We start from the raw sequence: 16,615 nt of genomic DNA on the forward strand, positions 1-16,615 counted from the left end.
AGACAAAGAAAAAATTTTTTATGAAAATAATGATGAATTTGGCATGTTAGATTTTAGGAGACCTCATTCCCTTAGAGGAAATACTTCCCTTGAGGAAGTACCACCTACACCAAGTGATCAGCAGAAAGACTTTATGACCTTTTATTAGGTCATAAAAGACCTTGATGCTTGCAGACTGCAAGACAAAGGCAAATTATTGTTTTCTATTATGGGAAAAGATACCAATATTTTTTCACAGACACAAGTGGAATCTTCTCAAGTGAGAGTCACTCTCATGTGACCTTGAAAATGTGAGAGCAGTCAGCAATCAACAATTCATTGTAACATAAAATATGTGCCATGTTAAACTCTTAGATTTCACTGGGAACTTGTTTGGTACCTAAACATCTTCTTTAGTTCCAGTCCCTGTGATTTTGTTATTCAGAGTTTTCTTTTGAATTTTGGATTACACCAAACCCAAATCAAATCTAAAAGGAACCACTGAGTTTCTCTAGGTGTGAAATGAAACTGCAGATGGCTTCAGGCATCCACAATGAGTCCAGTGTGCCTCGAGCTGGCTTAGAACCAAGCCTGATGTTCAGCTTTTACACAAAACTGTTTGTTTGACACACCTCATGGAGAGGGGGCTTGTGTGTTTGTCCATTTCACAGCAAGTATTTCTTACAGTTCTATTAAAAAAAATAAATTACAAGATCTCCTTAACTCAGAAATAATTCTTTAAACATTAAATTCTGCACAAGTTCCAGCGTAGCAGCTTTTTCAAGAATATAGGTGATATTTCCAACAGAAATGGTGAATTTCATTGATTTCACAAAAATCCAAGAAGTAAGCACCTAAAATTGTTAATAAGGTGAAATAGCACCATGGCTCAGAATGAGCAGAAATCCCTCAAAATGTAAAAGAAATTTCACTGTGAGCTGGTGGGATTTGCTGCTGTTTGAGGTCCTCAGTAATGATTTTCAAGGGGTGAATCCTTAGGACATAGCCTCCCTACACCTCACTGCAATTTGAGAAAAAATCCATCATGAAAAGGAAACACTGACATCTTGAAACAATAGCCAAGAGATCTGCAGGTAATTACAATGTCAGTGTTCAAGAGAAAATACAAAAACTGCCAAATCATTCTAACCACTACTGCCAGCCAGGATAAACAGCATTTGCTATGCACTTACACAGACAATACTTGGAGTTACACAAGTAAGCAAGGTTTTAATATTAACATGCACTTTTTTCTCATTTATTTAGACTCACAGGATTTACAGTGAGCCCCTCTGTAAATAATTACATTCTGTGTTTTATAACCTGACTTCACAAGTCCTGAGGGTGAGCTTGAGCATTTCCTGGGGCCCTCAGTGCCACTGCCCCATGTGCCCCCACCAGGACAGTGCCCTGGCATGAGGAGAATGAGCAAAGGCTTTGAAGGCAAGAATTGCACAGGGCATCAACCACACAGGGAAGCCCCAGGCACAGCAAACTCCTCTTTTTCCCAGTGCTGGATCCAGTGCAAGCTGCACAGAGCTGCAGTTGGAGCTTTGCCTCACAAGAAAGGAGCCTCTGGGAATTAAAGGTGATTTTTCACTGCCTGCAACACTGATTTTGGAGCCTTTCTGTGTCAAAGCTGAAACCTGAGGGAGGAAGATGCTGGTGGTTCTATCTCAATTTGTTAGGGCATATTTCTCTTTTCTGACAACTTTCATGAGTCTCTTACTGCTTTTTCTCCATCCCCATAAACACCAGACAACAAATACCCTTCCTCAGCACAGTCTAACTGATTCATAAGGCCAGAGCAGCAAAATTAGCCTCTGAAATGTGCCTATTTGTCTTCTAATTATCATATTTACTTTACCAAAGAATTACATACTTTACTTATTAATAAATAACAGTAGCTAAACCTTGTACCAGCTGCTTTTTGCTTTCTGCAGACTGTAACAAATGTACACACTAGTCTATATCATAGAAATAATGCATTTTACTGCTCCTGGAAAATTATTTGGATTGTTTTGCCTGAACTCTTCTTGGTTCCCTTCCCAAAGCCCTCACTGGTGCCCAGATGCTAATTTTCTCTGCTTTGAAACTTTCCCCCTGGAGACTGGACTAGATGTAATTATTTCCTGAAATACTTAATCTGTCAGTGTTAACTTTGGCCAGTTGAAGTAAATATAAGTGAGTGAAGATGAAATAGTAAAAATTTAACTCTGATGCCTGAAGCCAAATGCCCAGTGCTGTAGCAGCAGGCAGGAGACAGAGAGACACAAGCCTGTGATGACAAGGACACACCACAAGCTGGACAGCCAGCCCTCAGGCAGAGATGACTGGTTTCCTTTCAAACCTGGTGAGTACTTGGTGGGGTATTTACATCTGGGACATTTCTGTCTGCTACTGGGGCTTCAAAGAAAACAAAATTGGTGTCTTGGTAAGAACAAGGCTCCTGCTCACGACAAGCACCTTGGAAGTGGTTCTGCTCCCTATTTGGAGGTATTAGAGCACTTCATATGCTCTGCCATCCATCTTTACCATAGTTTTATCCATATAATAATGTGTTGTCACAGACATCTTTTATGAAAAATCCTTTTTTTAGGATTTTTCCTCTTGAGAAGCTGAAAAACTTCAAGAACAAAATGTAAGCAATGGTTATCTGTGACTGCAACAAGTAGATCTGTGGAATGCAACAAGTATTATCTGCAACAAGTATTATCTGTGGAATGCAACAAGTAGATCTGTGATTAGTCTCATAGAGTTATTTCTAATTAATAGCCAATCACAGTCAGCTGGCTCGGACTCTGTCATCTCAGATTCTCTGAAATAATTTCTTCTATTCTTTTAGTATAGCTTTAATATAATATTATAATATATATCATAAAATAATAAATCAGCCTTTTGAAACATGGAGTCAGATCCTCGTCTCTTCCCTCGTCCTCAGACCCCTGTGAACAGGGTCACAATGTGTCTTAAATGTTTTCCTGGACTGGAAAATACCTGCTTATCTAGAAATATAATTTGCTTTACTTACCTGGTAAAAAAAAAAAAAGTGCTTTTTAAAATACATCTAATTATTTAATGCAAGACATGGCAGCAGAGGTTTTGAGAGGCAGGGAACAGGAGTGGATCTAGAAGCCATGGTGCCTTGACAATGATGTGTGTGAAAGCTGCACTTCCTTGAGCTGGATGTAGGGAAATCACAGGAGGATGTACATCTCACACCAGGGCAAGCAGAGGGAACATTGCTACCTGAAAATCCCCTGAACAAATGAGATGTTTCTGGAGAATGAGTTTGAGAACAGCCTGATGTGGGTACAACCTGAAGAAGATTTTGTTCTCCCTCTGCAGGTTCAGTACCAGGGGCTCTTTCGAATGATCACTGTCCTGGGCATTGGTGGCACATTCCAAATTGGCTTTCAAATTTCTACCATCACCTACATGTCTCAGGTAGGCAAAGCTGCACCTGGCACTGTGTTAATGAGAGCACTGGGTCTCCACTGCTGCTCTGGCATTCAGAAAGGGTTTGATCGCAGTATTCTCCTCTCATTTCCCATTTGCTATGCTATGCTGTCCATGAGGAGCAGGGCATTGTCAGAGTGCTGCAAGCAGAAGAAAAGAGAGATCTGCAACTTGTTAATAGAAGTTCTGTTCCTCAGAAGACACACACTAACTAGGGTGGCATCTGTCTCCCCTAAAACCTTACAGCACATGTGCCTTCTTCAGTGGTTTCTGTTGATATTTTTATGGTTATCCATCCTCACAGAAAAATAGAACAAGTGAGCCGTGCTCTAGGAAAAGTCTGCTTCTCTCCACTGATCACAGGGAAAACTTCCATTAAGGGCACTGAAGTCTAGAGGGAAGACATCATTATTTTGTAGAAATCACCTTAGTGGAAAAGCATTATTTTCTGGCTTCAGAGCACTAAGTTCTGAGTGAAAAAGTGTTTAGGAATTGCACTGAACAGGCTCTGTGTAATGTGGCATTCTTGGCAGGTATGTGGAAGAAAACCCATAACTCATTTGCTGGACTTTTACACTATTCTTTACCAATCCATGCCTTGCTTCCTCACATTTCAAGGATAAAAATCCCAAAGATTGAACTTTAATGGCAGAATGAGCATAGCACACCCTATTATACTACATCTGATAGCTACTGCCCACTTTCAAACCTATGTGAAATAGTAACTTCAGCTGAAGCAACACAATTATTTTGTAAATATGCTAAAATACCTGCACTGCTGTCACAGACACTGTAATGATTTTATTTTTTCTGTCTCAGCACGTTAAGGCTTTCATTAATGAGACTTGGCTGGAGCGCTATGGCCACCCCATCCAGCAGGACAACCTCCTGTTCCTGTGGTCCTTCACTGTGTCCATCTTTGGGATAGGAGGTCTCTTGGGTTCCTCAGGAAGCAGATACCTCACTGTCAAATTTGGCAAGTATGTATGCTCAAAGACAATGTGTCAGTTGAATCTGAGCCTAAGGAAATGATGGTTGGGGTTATAAATGAGACAGGATTTTAGACTCAGTGATGGCTGGGGCACAGCCAGCTCAGCTGTGGTGGCAGCTGATTCTCCTGCTTCCTGCCCATGGCCTGAGCCATGCCTGGGTTCTTCTCAGCAATGGGGAAAGGCAGAACCTGGCTGAAGTCAGGATGGGCTCTGGAAAGTGCTGCTCAAAGCACAGAAGCGCTGAGATCCCTGTTGGTGCTGCAATAATGTGTTTCACAGCGGATGTTCAAGGGCAGAAAAGCTTTCAGAGTTTTCTCTGTACACGCCCCAGAGGTGTTCCCAAACTCCCAGGTGCAGCCACGTGCCAAGGCACACCATGAGTCCAAAGCACCCATTTTGTCCTGGACCATATGTGTCATTTCAAAAAACCATCAAGACAACTTCAGCCAAGGCTTCCAGCATGGCACTAAGTGCTATTTCCCTTCTGAGTCACAAAAAATCTTTTCATTTTCTTGCACTTACAGAAAGAAATGTCTCTTGTGCAACAACGTGCTGATGATAGTGGCAGCATCCATCATGGGCTGCAGTAAAATATCCCAGTCCTTTGAGATGATTCTAATTGGACGCTTCATGTGTGGAGTGAGTGCAGGTGAGTGACTTCTCCCACAGGTCAGCTGAATCTCACAAAATTTCACATCTTTTTTCGAAGTAAATAAGAAGCCTCCACTAAGAAAACAAAGTGTGGAAGTCAGTGATCTTTTGTAAGAAGATTTTCTAAAATGCTCTGCAAGAAAGAGCATAATTATTATCAGTTTCACTGATACCAAATGAAATTCAGCTTTGCCAAGTGTACGAATATTCAGAGAAGTCAGAAATGTTTTGATACCTCATGAAACAAGGGATTTTCTGAAGAAAAATATGAATAACATTTTCTGAAATTTAGCCAGCAGTACTGAAACTTATACACTTTAAAGCTAGTATTTTCCTGAGGAGGAGTATTCCAAGCAGGAAGTCCTTGGGGTTAGTTCAAAGATCTGGGCTTAATAAAGCAAAATCACTCCTGGCAAGTAATCTACAGGCAGTAAAAACATCCTGTGCTGCTATCAGTAATTTTTTGTATTTTTCCCTACACAAAACTTGCCTTTCTATTGTTTGCATATTCACAGGGATGCCTCTTTTAACTTATTAAAGAATTCACTTAGAAATTGATGCCTATTTTTCAAACAACCAGATTTTGTACATTGCTTCTCTGACAAAGAGAGGTGTTGAAGAGCTATGGTTGTAACTTGAGAACAGCTTACCAACAGGGCCTTGCTCTGTTCTAGAATCTTTATCATGCCCCATTCAAAAACCTGATTTTTGTTAAAGAGACTGCAATCAAAAGAGATTGCTTTGCCATCACATACAGCCAAGAGAAGAACATATTGCATTTGAAACAGATTAAAGAGGCTGTGACCACCATATCAGGAAAAAGCTTCTGTTCCCAGACTAGTATTTAGCATGTCTGAGTTAATAAATATAACTGGAAATATCAACTCTGCCTGAAATCATAAAAATTATTGCTGGATAGCAGAAAAGAAATACTCATGTCTCCACCTAAATCACATACAAATCAATATTGACTCTATATGTGATAATTTGCCATGAGTCTGCCATACAGCTCTTCAAAAGCATATCAGAAAAGGTTGAGATTATGTGGGTTAACTACAAGCATATTAAATACTGCTAAAAAGTGCTTAATTATTCAGCACTTGCATACCCTGTGTTCATTAAAACATGCTAAGGCTCACAGGAGAGCTTATGATGAGGCTACATCTACACTTCAGAATGAAAACTGTACATTTCTTAACATCAGGAAACTGCACTCTGCAAGGAGGACCAATACTTTTGTAGAAAGAGTTAAAAAAATCTAGTACTGAAAGTCTCAGATGGGAGTTATTTGCCTGAGACAGCTGTATTCTGTAATACTTTATTATTTACATCCAGTGGATAGAACTGGATTCCCAATGGTTATGTCTTCTTTCTTCTCTCCCACAACTCCCTCTTCACCTCAAGGTCTTTGTGTTCCTCTACATCACCAATATGTTGGAGAAATTTCCCCTAGGAAGCTCCGTGGATTTGCAAACTCTACTTCCTCTTTCTTTTGGACATTGGGAAAAGCCATAGGGCAAATTTCAGGACAAAGGTATAATGCAACTGATTACCCACCCAATTCATTTCTGGATGTCTTCCACCTTTTGCTCCTCCCTCTGCTTTTCCATCCTTCCCTTTCTCTCCTCAAAGCAGATGCAATGAACTCTAACCCACATTTTCTCCCTGCCAGGGAGCTGCTGGGCAGCCGGGCCCTGTGGCCCCTGCTGATGGCCTCCTGTGGCCTCCCAGCATTGGTCCAGCTGCTCACACTTCCCTTCTTCCCAGAGTCCCCACCCTACCTCCTCATGCAGAAAGGAGACCAGGAAGGCTGCAAAAAAGGTAACTGAGGGCTTCAGGTTCCTGTTCCTCACTTAGAATCATTTTGTGATGCTTGCTTTCCCCATTTGGAAAGAAATAAATAGGACAAAGTTTCTCCCTGCTCATTTCCCACATGGCTCTGTGAACACCTACTGAGTCCATTATTGTTGTAGTCCCCACATAGAGCACAAAACTATTTCCCTCTACAGCTCTGTGTTACAAACCTTTCACATTTGTCTGACACCACCTGCACTGTCAGCCTGATGATTAATGCTAAATAATAAATGAAAAATAGCTGTTTGCACTGCAGGGCTCCACTGGGCACCCCTTAGCTGTGGTTGTTGGTTGCTCACACCCTAAGAGAAGGAGGAAGGCAGAACAGCGGCCCCATGGGCAGGGAGGGAGCCCCTGTGACCCCACTAGGCCCCTCTGTCCCACTGAGCAGGAGGGGATCAGGGCTCTGGAACGTTCTGTAAGACATCTCTGCCTCCCAGCACAGTCCCAGCCCAGCACGCTGGGCTGTCAGACTCATGTATCACTGCTCAGAAAGCTCCTTAGGGAATAAACAGAGACGAATTAACATGGCAGGTCTCGCTCTCCTTCTTCACAGCCATAAGGCAGCTTTGGGGTGAAGGCCAACACCAAGCAGAGATTGATGACATCATGAAAGAGAAAGCAACAATGAAAAACACCAAGATCTTGAGTGTCCTGGAACTAGTGAAAGAACCAGCTTTCCGTTGGCAGCTGTACATGATAGTTACTCTGACCGCCACAATTCAGCTCTGTGGCATCAATGCAGTTGAGTGCATTTCCCCCTTCAAGTCCCAAGATATCACAGCCCACAGGAGCTCCCTCAGCCCCAGCCTTGCTGTCTGCCAGCCCTTCTGCAGGACAGCAGCAGCCACAGGGCTGGGCTGGGCTCTGTGTGTGACATCCCTCTGGCCAGCTCTCATTGCCTCTCTCTGTAGTTAGGCTCACTGGGCAGCCACCTTTGGGAGCCACTGCAGAGCTCCAGAGCTCACTCTGGGGATGAGCCCACTCTCTACTGGCCAAATCTGTAGTTTTAAGTGACTGCTCACTGCAACTGCTGCTATTTGTCCCCTGGCTCATAGCACCCTGAGATGTTGGGATGGCAGGCTGCTCACTCTGCCCTTAAAGCTAACAACAAGCATGCTGCCTGTTCTGCAGCTTCTGCAGCCCTGCTCTTCCTCACAGCACTGCTTTTCTGGGGTCCTGCTGAAGTCACAGCTTTGCATGACCCTCCTACCTCTAACACCATGCTGCAGCAGCATCTGCAAAGGAAATACACAGCTGAATCTAACACAGCTTCAACTGGAATCTTTATCACCTCAGCATATCTCCAAACACTAGCAGAGATACCTGAAAAGATGTTTGGTTTAACCCCTCATGACTCCATAACCCACACTCTTCTTTCTTGGGAATGCCCTACAGTGATGGTTTTGGATGGGCTCTGAGAACAAGATATACCTGACTGTTTCTGAAAGCACCTAAATCAGGAGTCTGCAAACCTAATTGCATTGCAGTAACTGGAGATCCAATTATCCCAGCATTTTGTATTTTATTAAATTTGTTAATGAATTAATTATATAATGTTTTATAATATTTTTGTCTGCTGATAGAGTGAATACCACCAAAAAGAGTACAGAATTCCAGCTCACTCCAAAGCTGAGCTGCATGCTCCCTGATCAGCAGCTCATATCTAGGGCAGTGTCACACAGCTTTGGATAAGAAATCAATTCTTTTCTTCTCTTACTCTTTGATTTTTCTTTTCCAGATTTATTTTTATACTTTTGAAGTCCTCCAAGCAGCTGGCTTTGATGAAAAAATGGCCTCCTACATGACCCTCTCTATTGGACTCTCTGAACTCGTAGCTGCTGTAGTCTGTGTAAGTCCCATTACCAGGGGAGTGGGGCACACTTTGCTCTCTGGCACTGACACTGATGGGATTTCTGTCCATCAGAGCTCCATCATTGAGAGGCTGGGCAGGAAAGTGCTCCTAAGAGGAGGCTACTGGATCATGGGTTCACTGCTAGCTGCCATCACTGTGACTCTGTCCCTGCAGGTAAGGAAATGCTGCTCACAGCAGATTGCTCTATTCTATTTCTGATCTAAAGCTCACTGGCAGGACCACATTACTGAGAAAGGAAAGTGAGGCTTAGATCAAGCTTGTCTATATGTAGGATTAAACTCTCTCTTAGCCAGAGGCTCCTGTACTCCTGCCTTCCTTTCAACATGATCCCATGACCTTAGCAAGGAGCACATAAACCTCTGGGACACTGGTTCCTGATTTGTCAGACTGCAAACACCAAACACCAGCCAGCACAGACCACAGGGCACCTGTAGGAAAATGGCCCTTTCTGCCCATGCTGTTTTTAACAAGTAACAGCAAAACCCCAGACCTTTGGCATCAGTTAATTTGAAACTGAACTTTGCTGCAGATCATTGTGGGAAGGCACTCTCTGTTCACAGACTGGAGACCAGTTCACCTCTCAAACAGTGACACCTCAGTGTCATTGCTGTTGCTTTTTCAGAAGCAAATCACCTGTGTTACCAGTACTCATCCAGAGCTACTCTGCAGATACACTGCAAAACTGACCTGGAAGCAAGGTGGCAGCAGACTGCTGGTTTTGTTCCTTTCATGAAAGCTCTCAAACACAGGAGAGAGAAAATCTTTTTTTCCTAAAGCATCGAGTCTCATTTCTCCTTGACTAAGATCTATAAAAATTGCTTTTCAGTGCCAGTTTTTAAATCCATAACTTAACAAAAGCTAAGAAAGATGTGATTTATCTTCTCATATCCCTAAGGATCAGAGGAAGAACTATGAGGTCAAAAAGAAAGGACAGGGTGCAAAAGAACTCTTCAGACTTCATTTAATGGAAGCCTCCCTAGATTTGCAGCTGCTCTGCCCTGTCTGCTCACCTAACAAAGATCTCAGCTGCTCCACCCACAGAGCAAAGCACTCACAGCTCTCAGTGCCCACACACTGAATATTTCTTTTTTGACAGTGTTGGAAAAGCAGGAGCATTCCTCACCTAGGAATGCTAGTACCAGTATTTTGTTATGGTTTTTTTACCAGTATTTTGTTATGGCTTTTTCCCCAGGACTGGTACTTCTGGATGCCATACTGCAGCCTTGCTCTCATTATCCTGTTTACAGTTGTCTTTGCTGTTGGGCCAGGTAAGTTCTCAGTCAAAGGAAATAAAGGAATTGAGTCATGTGGGCTTATTAATAGGGTTAGGAAATTACTGCCTTATATTGCAGAATATTTAGCATAAGTAAATTAATTTCATATAATCTTGCAGTCATTTAAACATTGTGGGTCCAGTTATTCATTGGACATAAAATTCAATACCGTCAGGTTTGAGTTTTGCTAAAAAGAGGAAAGGAGCACACTGGAAAAATACAGCAAAAATAGAGCAAAAGCAGATGGGTAAAAGATTTTTTTTTAAGTGCTAGGGGGGAAAAAAAGACAAAAAAAAAGAAAAAAAAAGAAAAGCAAGAGTTCTTTTAAATTCAGTGTTTTATAATGTTACATCTTATCCCACATAGACAGCAGTGGAATAATTATTTTGGAATAATTTTTTTCCTAGCATTTATTGTCTGCTACTCATTAAATTTTATTTTATAAAGGCTAATCATTTTTTAAATATTTGCCTTCCCATAAGTCAGGGTTGAATTATTTCCCTAACTCAAAACACTTGAAATCCTATGACTTCAAAACATAACTGAAATGCCCAGGAAGTGAATCTGAGAAGCTCACTCATTGGCAATCCAGCAGAATCACACTGAAAATTCATTTTATCCATGATTATTGTCATTCTATCCTGACACATCTTCTTTCATGAGATGATATCAGGCTTTCTCAAGTGTCGACTACTTAATTCTTGGATGTCCCCAAAATTTATTTGAGTATTTTACCACTTTCATAAACTGATGCCTAGCAGTTTATTAAATTTATTTGAGTATTTTACCAATTTCATAAACTGATGCCTAGCAGTTTATTAAATTTATTTGAGTATTTTACCAATTTCATAAACTGATGCCTAGCAGTTCATTAAATTTATTTGAGTATTTTACTGTGGATGCCATGGGACAGAGAAAGAGAAATGGCAAGCGTTTCTCACAGCAGCTTGTGAGAAATTTTATGGAGCTGGAAAGATGTGATCACTTGTTGACTATAAACAATTTGCTAGCCCTGTTTTTCCATTTTATTTTTCTGTTCCTCTCAAAGACAGTGCATGAGAAAGATGTTTCTGTTAGTTAGCCAATAGAATAGAATCTATATAAAAAAACAAACGTGTGGTTCTTTTGAATAAAACCTTCTCTGCTTTGCTATGATCCTGCCTCTCGTCCGTTCCTGCCCGACCCTGGTGCACAAGTGACATTTTAACACTTTCATAAACTGATATCTAGCAGTTCATTAGATGCCACAAACATTTTCTTTTGTAAAAAAGAGCAGCATGCTCAATGCCACTGCACAATTCATGGCAGCCCATTATAGCAGCATCTATTAGCTGACTGTGTGACAGTAGCACTAATCCAAACGTGGGCTCCAAACACATCAAACAAGAAACAATTCTTGTTCTTCTTTCTTTCCAGGTGGTGCCACGGTTTCTACCAGGGTTGAAATTTTCAAGCTGTCCTGCAGGCCCCCTGCCTTTGTGATCAGCGCCGTCCTGACCTGGCTGGGGGTGTTTGTGATCGGCAGCACCTTCCCGTTCATCGTGGTGAGTGCGGGAGCTCCGGCAGGGGCGGCGGCGCTGCCTCAGCCTGCAGCGCTCTTGGGACCTGCCCTCCCTTGGTGAAAAACGCCAATCACTTGGGGTTAAAGTTTTACAATTTAATAGTAATTAAATGGTTATAAAAACGGTAATATAATTAGAGTAATGAAAATTTGGACAATTAGGATTTAGGACAATACGTGACAATAAGAACAAAGAGTTATGGACAGTCCAGGTACCACTTTCTGGGCAAAATAAGCCTGAAAAGGACCCAGGTTAACAGAGGATTAACCCTAAAAAACAACAGCCTGTTGCATATTCATACAGCTCAGACATGAGGCATAAATTCCATTCAAACACAGGATTCTGTCTGGGCAGTGTCAGCTGCTTCCTCTGAATCCTGACAGCATCATTCTGCCCAAGTGAGGCAGGAAGAAGTTCATTTCTCCTGATAATGGAGCAATCCATTAAACACTGTGGGTCCAGTTATTCATTGGACATAAAATTCAATACCATCAGGTTTGAGTTTTGCTAAAAAGAGGAAAGGAGCAATTCTTTTTCTCTGAAGGATTCAGGTGTCCTGGGGCTGCTATCTCAGTGCAAGTCCTTTCTTTAAAAAAGTATCTTACATAGCATAGTTTCTATTCTAACATTTTGTTATAACTTAAAACTATATTTAACACACTACTTAAGAAAATTAACACATATAATATTCATTTTAGTATTTGCTAAAAGCCAATCATAAAATAGGCATTTTTCACATCTCCCATGCCCACTTCTGCAACCGAAGGGCCCTGATTTGCCCAAGGTACTCATTCAGACTGAAATATTTATCAATGGAAACAATTCCTTATCAAATTCAAAATACTTTGGGTGATGCCTTGGAGTGGCTACCTGGAACAGAGGCTAGACAGAGCTAAAAGAATAAAGAAGGTATAAGAAGGTATTTATGAAAGGCCTTCAAAGGATACACCTTGGCAGTGCAAAAGTCTCACAGAGGCTACAGCCAAGGTGGGCAATGGTCACAGGTTTCTCAGACTGATTTCAGTTTGGTGTATTGTGGTCTTTTTGAGGGTCCCCAGGATGAGGTTAGGGATGAGAATCTGACTCCATGTTCTCAGAAGGCTGATATATTATTATATCATGTCATATCATATCATATCATGTCATGTCATGTCATGTCATATCATATCATATCATATCATATCATGAATGCTATACTAAAGAAAGAAAAAGGAGACATCAAAAGCCTTAACAAGAATGAATAATAAAAACCCATGACTGAATCAGAAAGTCTGCCACTGCTGGCTGTGATTGGCCATTAAGTTAAAACAATTCACATGGAACCATTCAAACATTCACCTGTGGGTAAACAATGTCCAGACCACATTCCAAGCAGCAAACACAGGAGCAGCAATCAGATATTTCTTGTTTCCCTTCTTCTCTGAGGCTTCTCAGCTTCCCAGGAGAAAATCCTGGGCAAGGAGGATTTTTCAGAAATATGACAGTGACAGTCTATCTGCATATCAGAGGTTAATTCCCCAATTACACTTCAGGTAATGAAGTCACATTCCCTCGGTTTCCTCCACCCCATTCCCTTTTGTTTACACTTTTTGGGCCTGAGGCTGTGTTGGTGACCTGGGTTCTCAGGCCTGGAAGGATTGTTCTGTCTGCCCAAAATGTGAGGAGAGCCAGCTAACCCTCTGCATCAGTTCAGAGTTATACACTAATGCAGGATCTGAAACAGGTAAAAGCTAAAACTTGAGACATTGTGGGATCCAAATATAAAAAATGTGCCAAGAAAGTGACTAAAGCACAGATAGGCTAATCCTGCTTTCTTTCTCACTTTGTTCTTCCCTGCAGGAAAGACTGAAGCACTTCTGCTTCCTCATCTTTATGGTGGTACTTTTCACTTCAGGGATGATTATCCACCTGTTCCTTCCAGAAACAAAAGGGAAATCAATCATGGAAATCACAGAAGAATTCAATAAGCTGAACTTTAAAAACAAGCACATTCCAGCAACTCCAAATCATGTCACAGAGGATTATACCTTCTGCACCAGGCTTTGAGTGACCGTGAGGGGGGATCAGGATTTTGTAAAAAAGTAGGAAAAAAAAGACATTTGCCATTTTCTGACTAACAAGTTGCTCCAAATGGACTGTCAGCTTTCCTATTTGTCTCTTACAAGGTTCCCATTTTGCCAAATCAGCTTCTTTTTCAAGCACTCCACTCTGGGCAGCTCTGAAAAGTGATAAGGGCTGATATTAACAGGACAGACTTGTGTGAATCAGGAGCATTTTGGTTCAATGTGCTGATGTGTAAATCTCCTCTTAACAGAGCAACTAATACACACTGAAACTCCACATGTAGAATTTATAAACACTCTGCTGAGCACAGAGAAAAGACAGACCTGTGATCCTCTCTCTCTATGATTTCTGAGTATGTTTTTACAGTGCTGAAATGGGAACAGTGAAGTTCTTGGCTTGCTATCTCTGGCTAGTGTTCAATCCATAAGAGATTAAAGAAAAAATTTAGTGGAATAGGAGATAAATTCTTTGTTTCTCTAGATTCAACTGAATAACCAAACCGTGCCAGGTTCCCATGCACAGTGCCATGTTGTCCTTGTGCAGTGTCCTGTTTGACAGGCTTCAACCATTCCACATTGCCCTTAGCAGCAATAGAGCTAAAAGGAGTGATGGAGAGAGCCCAGCCTCCCTGACCCCAGCACCCACAGCCATTTCAGAAACTCTGCTTTCCTGCCATCACTGCCTCATCCCAAGCCTGCAGCTCCTCCTCCAGGAGCAGAATTCCCACAGATATCTCAAGGGCTGTGAATCCCACAGCAGCTGAACTGCTGTTTTCTTCCTGTGACTGTTGCCTACCTGGAACCTGTTTACTCCAGAAGAACCTCCTCAGACTGGAATGGATTGAATCAGAAACTTTTTTTGGAAATACACAGGCCCATGGGACTTTTCTTTTCTTTACGAGGTTCTAACATTCTGTGTGTTCCTCTCTATTAATGAGAGGCTCACATGGTTGAAGGAGGAAAGCAATGCCATGAGGAAGAACATGAACAAAGCTAAGGCTTACTGTGAAGCCTTAATACAATTTAAAGTCCAAACTCGAGACTTGCACAGTAAAATAAGTGGTTTTACCTCTGCTGTTGCTTTGACTGGCATATTTACTTCAACTCAAACAAGGTTATTCAAATGAAGAATTCGATTGTTCATCTTAATTGCTGCTTATTTTTAATTGCAAATGGTAACCATAATAAAAATGGCAGATTGCCTTGTAATAAAATTCTGGCCTCCACAAACATTTCTTTCCCCACATCATGATCTCTTCAGGGGGAGTTGACTAGAAAAAGTTATTGGTGTGCAGAACCCTCTATGATTGGGGTTTTTCATTATTCCTGTCTTTAGTACTGGGTGACACTTCAGCCATCTCATTAAATAGAACTACATAAATAGGATTATGTATGTACAAAGCATGAAGTGTCCTAAAGTCAGAAAACTCAATAACTTTGTAGTGATCCATATACAGGTAATATGATTAAAAACTACCAGTCCTCTGGAGACAGCTAAGACATAGAGAAGAAATCAGTTCATATTTCTTATCAATATAGATAAGAAATATCAACTTTTTGCAAAACAGAATTCTCTCTTCTCTACCAATCATTCTGGAAACACCATTCCATTACAAGAATCCCTGAAATCTGAGGAAAGAAGAGCAGAGTGGGCCTGTGTAGCACTGCTGCCAGACTCCCCAGTGAGTCACTGCTGTGTCTCAGTTATTCATTAGGTGCCATTTAGGAAAGCCTTCCCCCCAGGATGCTCCCCAGGAAGCCAACCATGCCCTGTGGAACATTGCAGTGCCAATGAAGTGGAACAGCCATGTGGAGCACAGGGCAGCCTTGGCCTGTGCTCAGTGGAGCAGGAGCTGCGTCCTGGGGGACACAGTGAGGGGGACAGGGAAGTCAAGGGATGAAACAGCAAAAGGAATGGCTCAAATATACATGGGAGGGCACAGGGACAAAGGGGACAGTAATTCAGGAACTCTGCATGCACAGAGACATCAGCTGACAGGTGAGATATGTTCAAATATTAATTGAGGCAGATATAAAATCTTTAAAAATGTATCTGTGAACTTCACTCAGCTGGACACAAAAAATATGGATCTGTACAAAGGAAAGCTTAGCACAGCTTTGGGTATGTATCCCACACATGCATAGATAAATGGCTAAATGACCTGATGCTGTGAGATTTCCTGTCCTGAGCACAAATCTGACTAAAGGATATCTGTAAGATATTATGGAACTGTACATCTGATAAAGGGGGTCTCAGAACAGTCTAAACAGTAACAGCACACAAGAACAGTCACTAATCACCATAAATGCAAAAGACATTACACAGGAAGAGTTATGAGATTCAACCTACCCAAAGTAGGAATTCTAAATTAAAGTCCGAGAGCAAAAAGTGTGAATTCCAATATGTATAAATACACAAGGTAGAAGTGGGTGGAGTAAAACCTTAGAAAATATGTGCAACAGGCTGCATTTGAGAAGGAGTGGCCCATGCTGAAGTCTACATGTTATTGCCTGCTTGTGTTCCCCCCAATATCATCTGAGCAGGGCAGATACCAGCAGCTAACATGGAATTTCGTCCTTAGTCAGATGCACATCATGTGGTTTCAGCTTTGTATAACTTTACAGAAAAGGAAATTCTTAGCATCAAAGGGACAGTCTCATTTGCACTCTAACCACAGCTTATCTGCTGGAGAACATCAACAGAAAAAATATCCCTCCATGAACTCTCAGCACAAATCAACAGCAAAGCCAAGACCATGATGAGGCCTGAGAGTGGCAGGAGAAATGGCTGGGTGGTGCCATGCACTACATTTCAAACATTGGCTAGGGAATCCAGGAATATGCTTTGCTTATGAAATATTTCCTAGTAAATATGACTGCTTGCATCAACTAAGCCCTTCATGAT

General features: G+C 41.6%; 1 protein-coding gene across 1 annotated transcript; it reads left to right on the forward strand.

Moving 5' to 3' along the window:
- The first annotated feature begins 2,308 nt into the window (after window positions 1-2,308).
- LOC136564267 (solute carrier family 2, facilitated glucose transporter member 11-like) lies at window positions 2,309-13,693 on the forward strand. Its single transcript, XM_066562133.1, has 12 exons — window positions 2,309-2,332; window positions 3,328-3,426; window positions 4,258-4,418; window positions 4,955-5,079; window positions 6,486-6,615; window positions 6,754-6,902; window positions 7,492-7,679; window positions 8,677-8,787; window positions 8,863-8,964; window positions 10,004-10,079; window positions 11,502-11,629; window positions 13,487-13,693. Exons 1-12 carry the CDS (start codon window positions 2,309-2,311, stop codon window positions 13,691-13,693), a joined length of 1,500 nt encoding a protein of 499 aa, XP_066418230.1.
- Window positions 13,694-16,615: the final 2,922 nt, after the last annotated feature.

Source organism: Molothrus aeneus, chromosome 18 (assembly GCF_037042795.1).
Source record: "Molothrus aeneus isolate 106 chromosome 18, BPBGC_Maene_1.0, whole genome shotgun sequence".
NCBI classification, from domain to species: Eukaryota; Metazoa; Chordata; class Aves; order Passeriformes; family Icteridae; genus Molothrus; species Molothrus aeneus.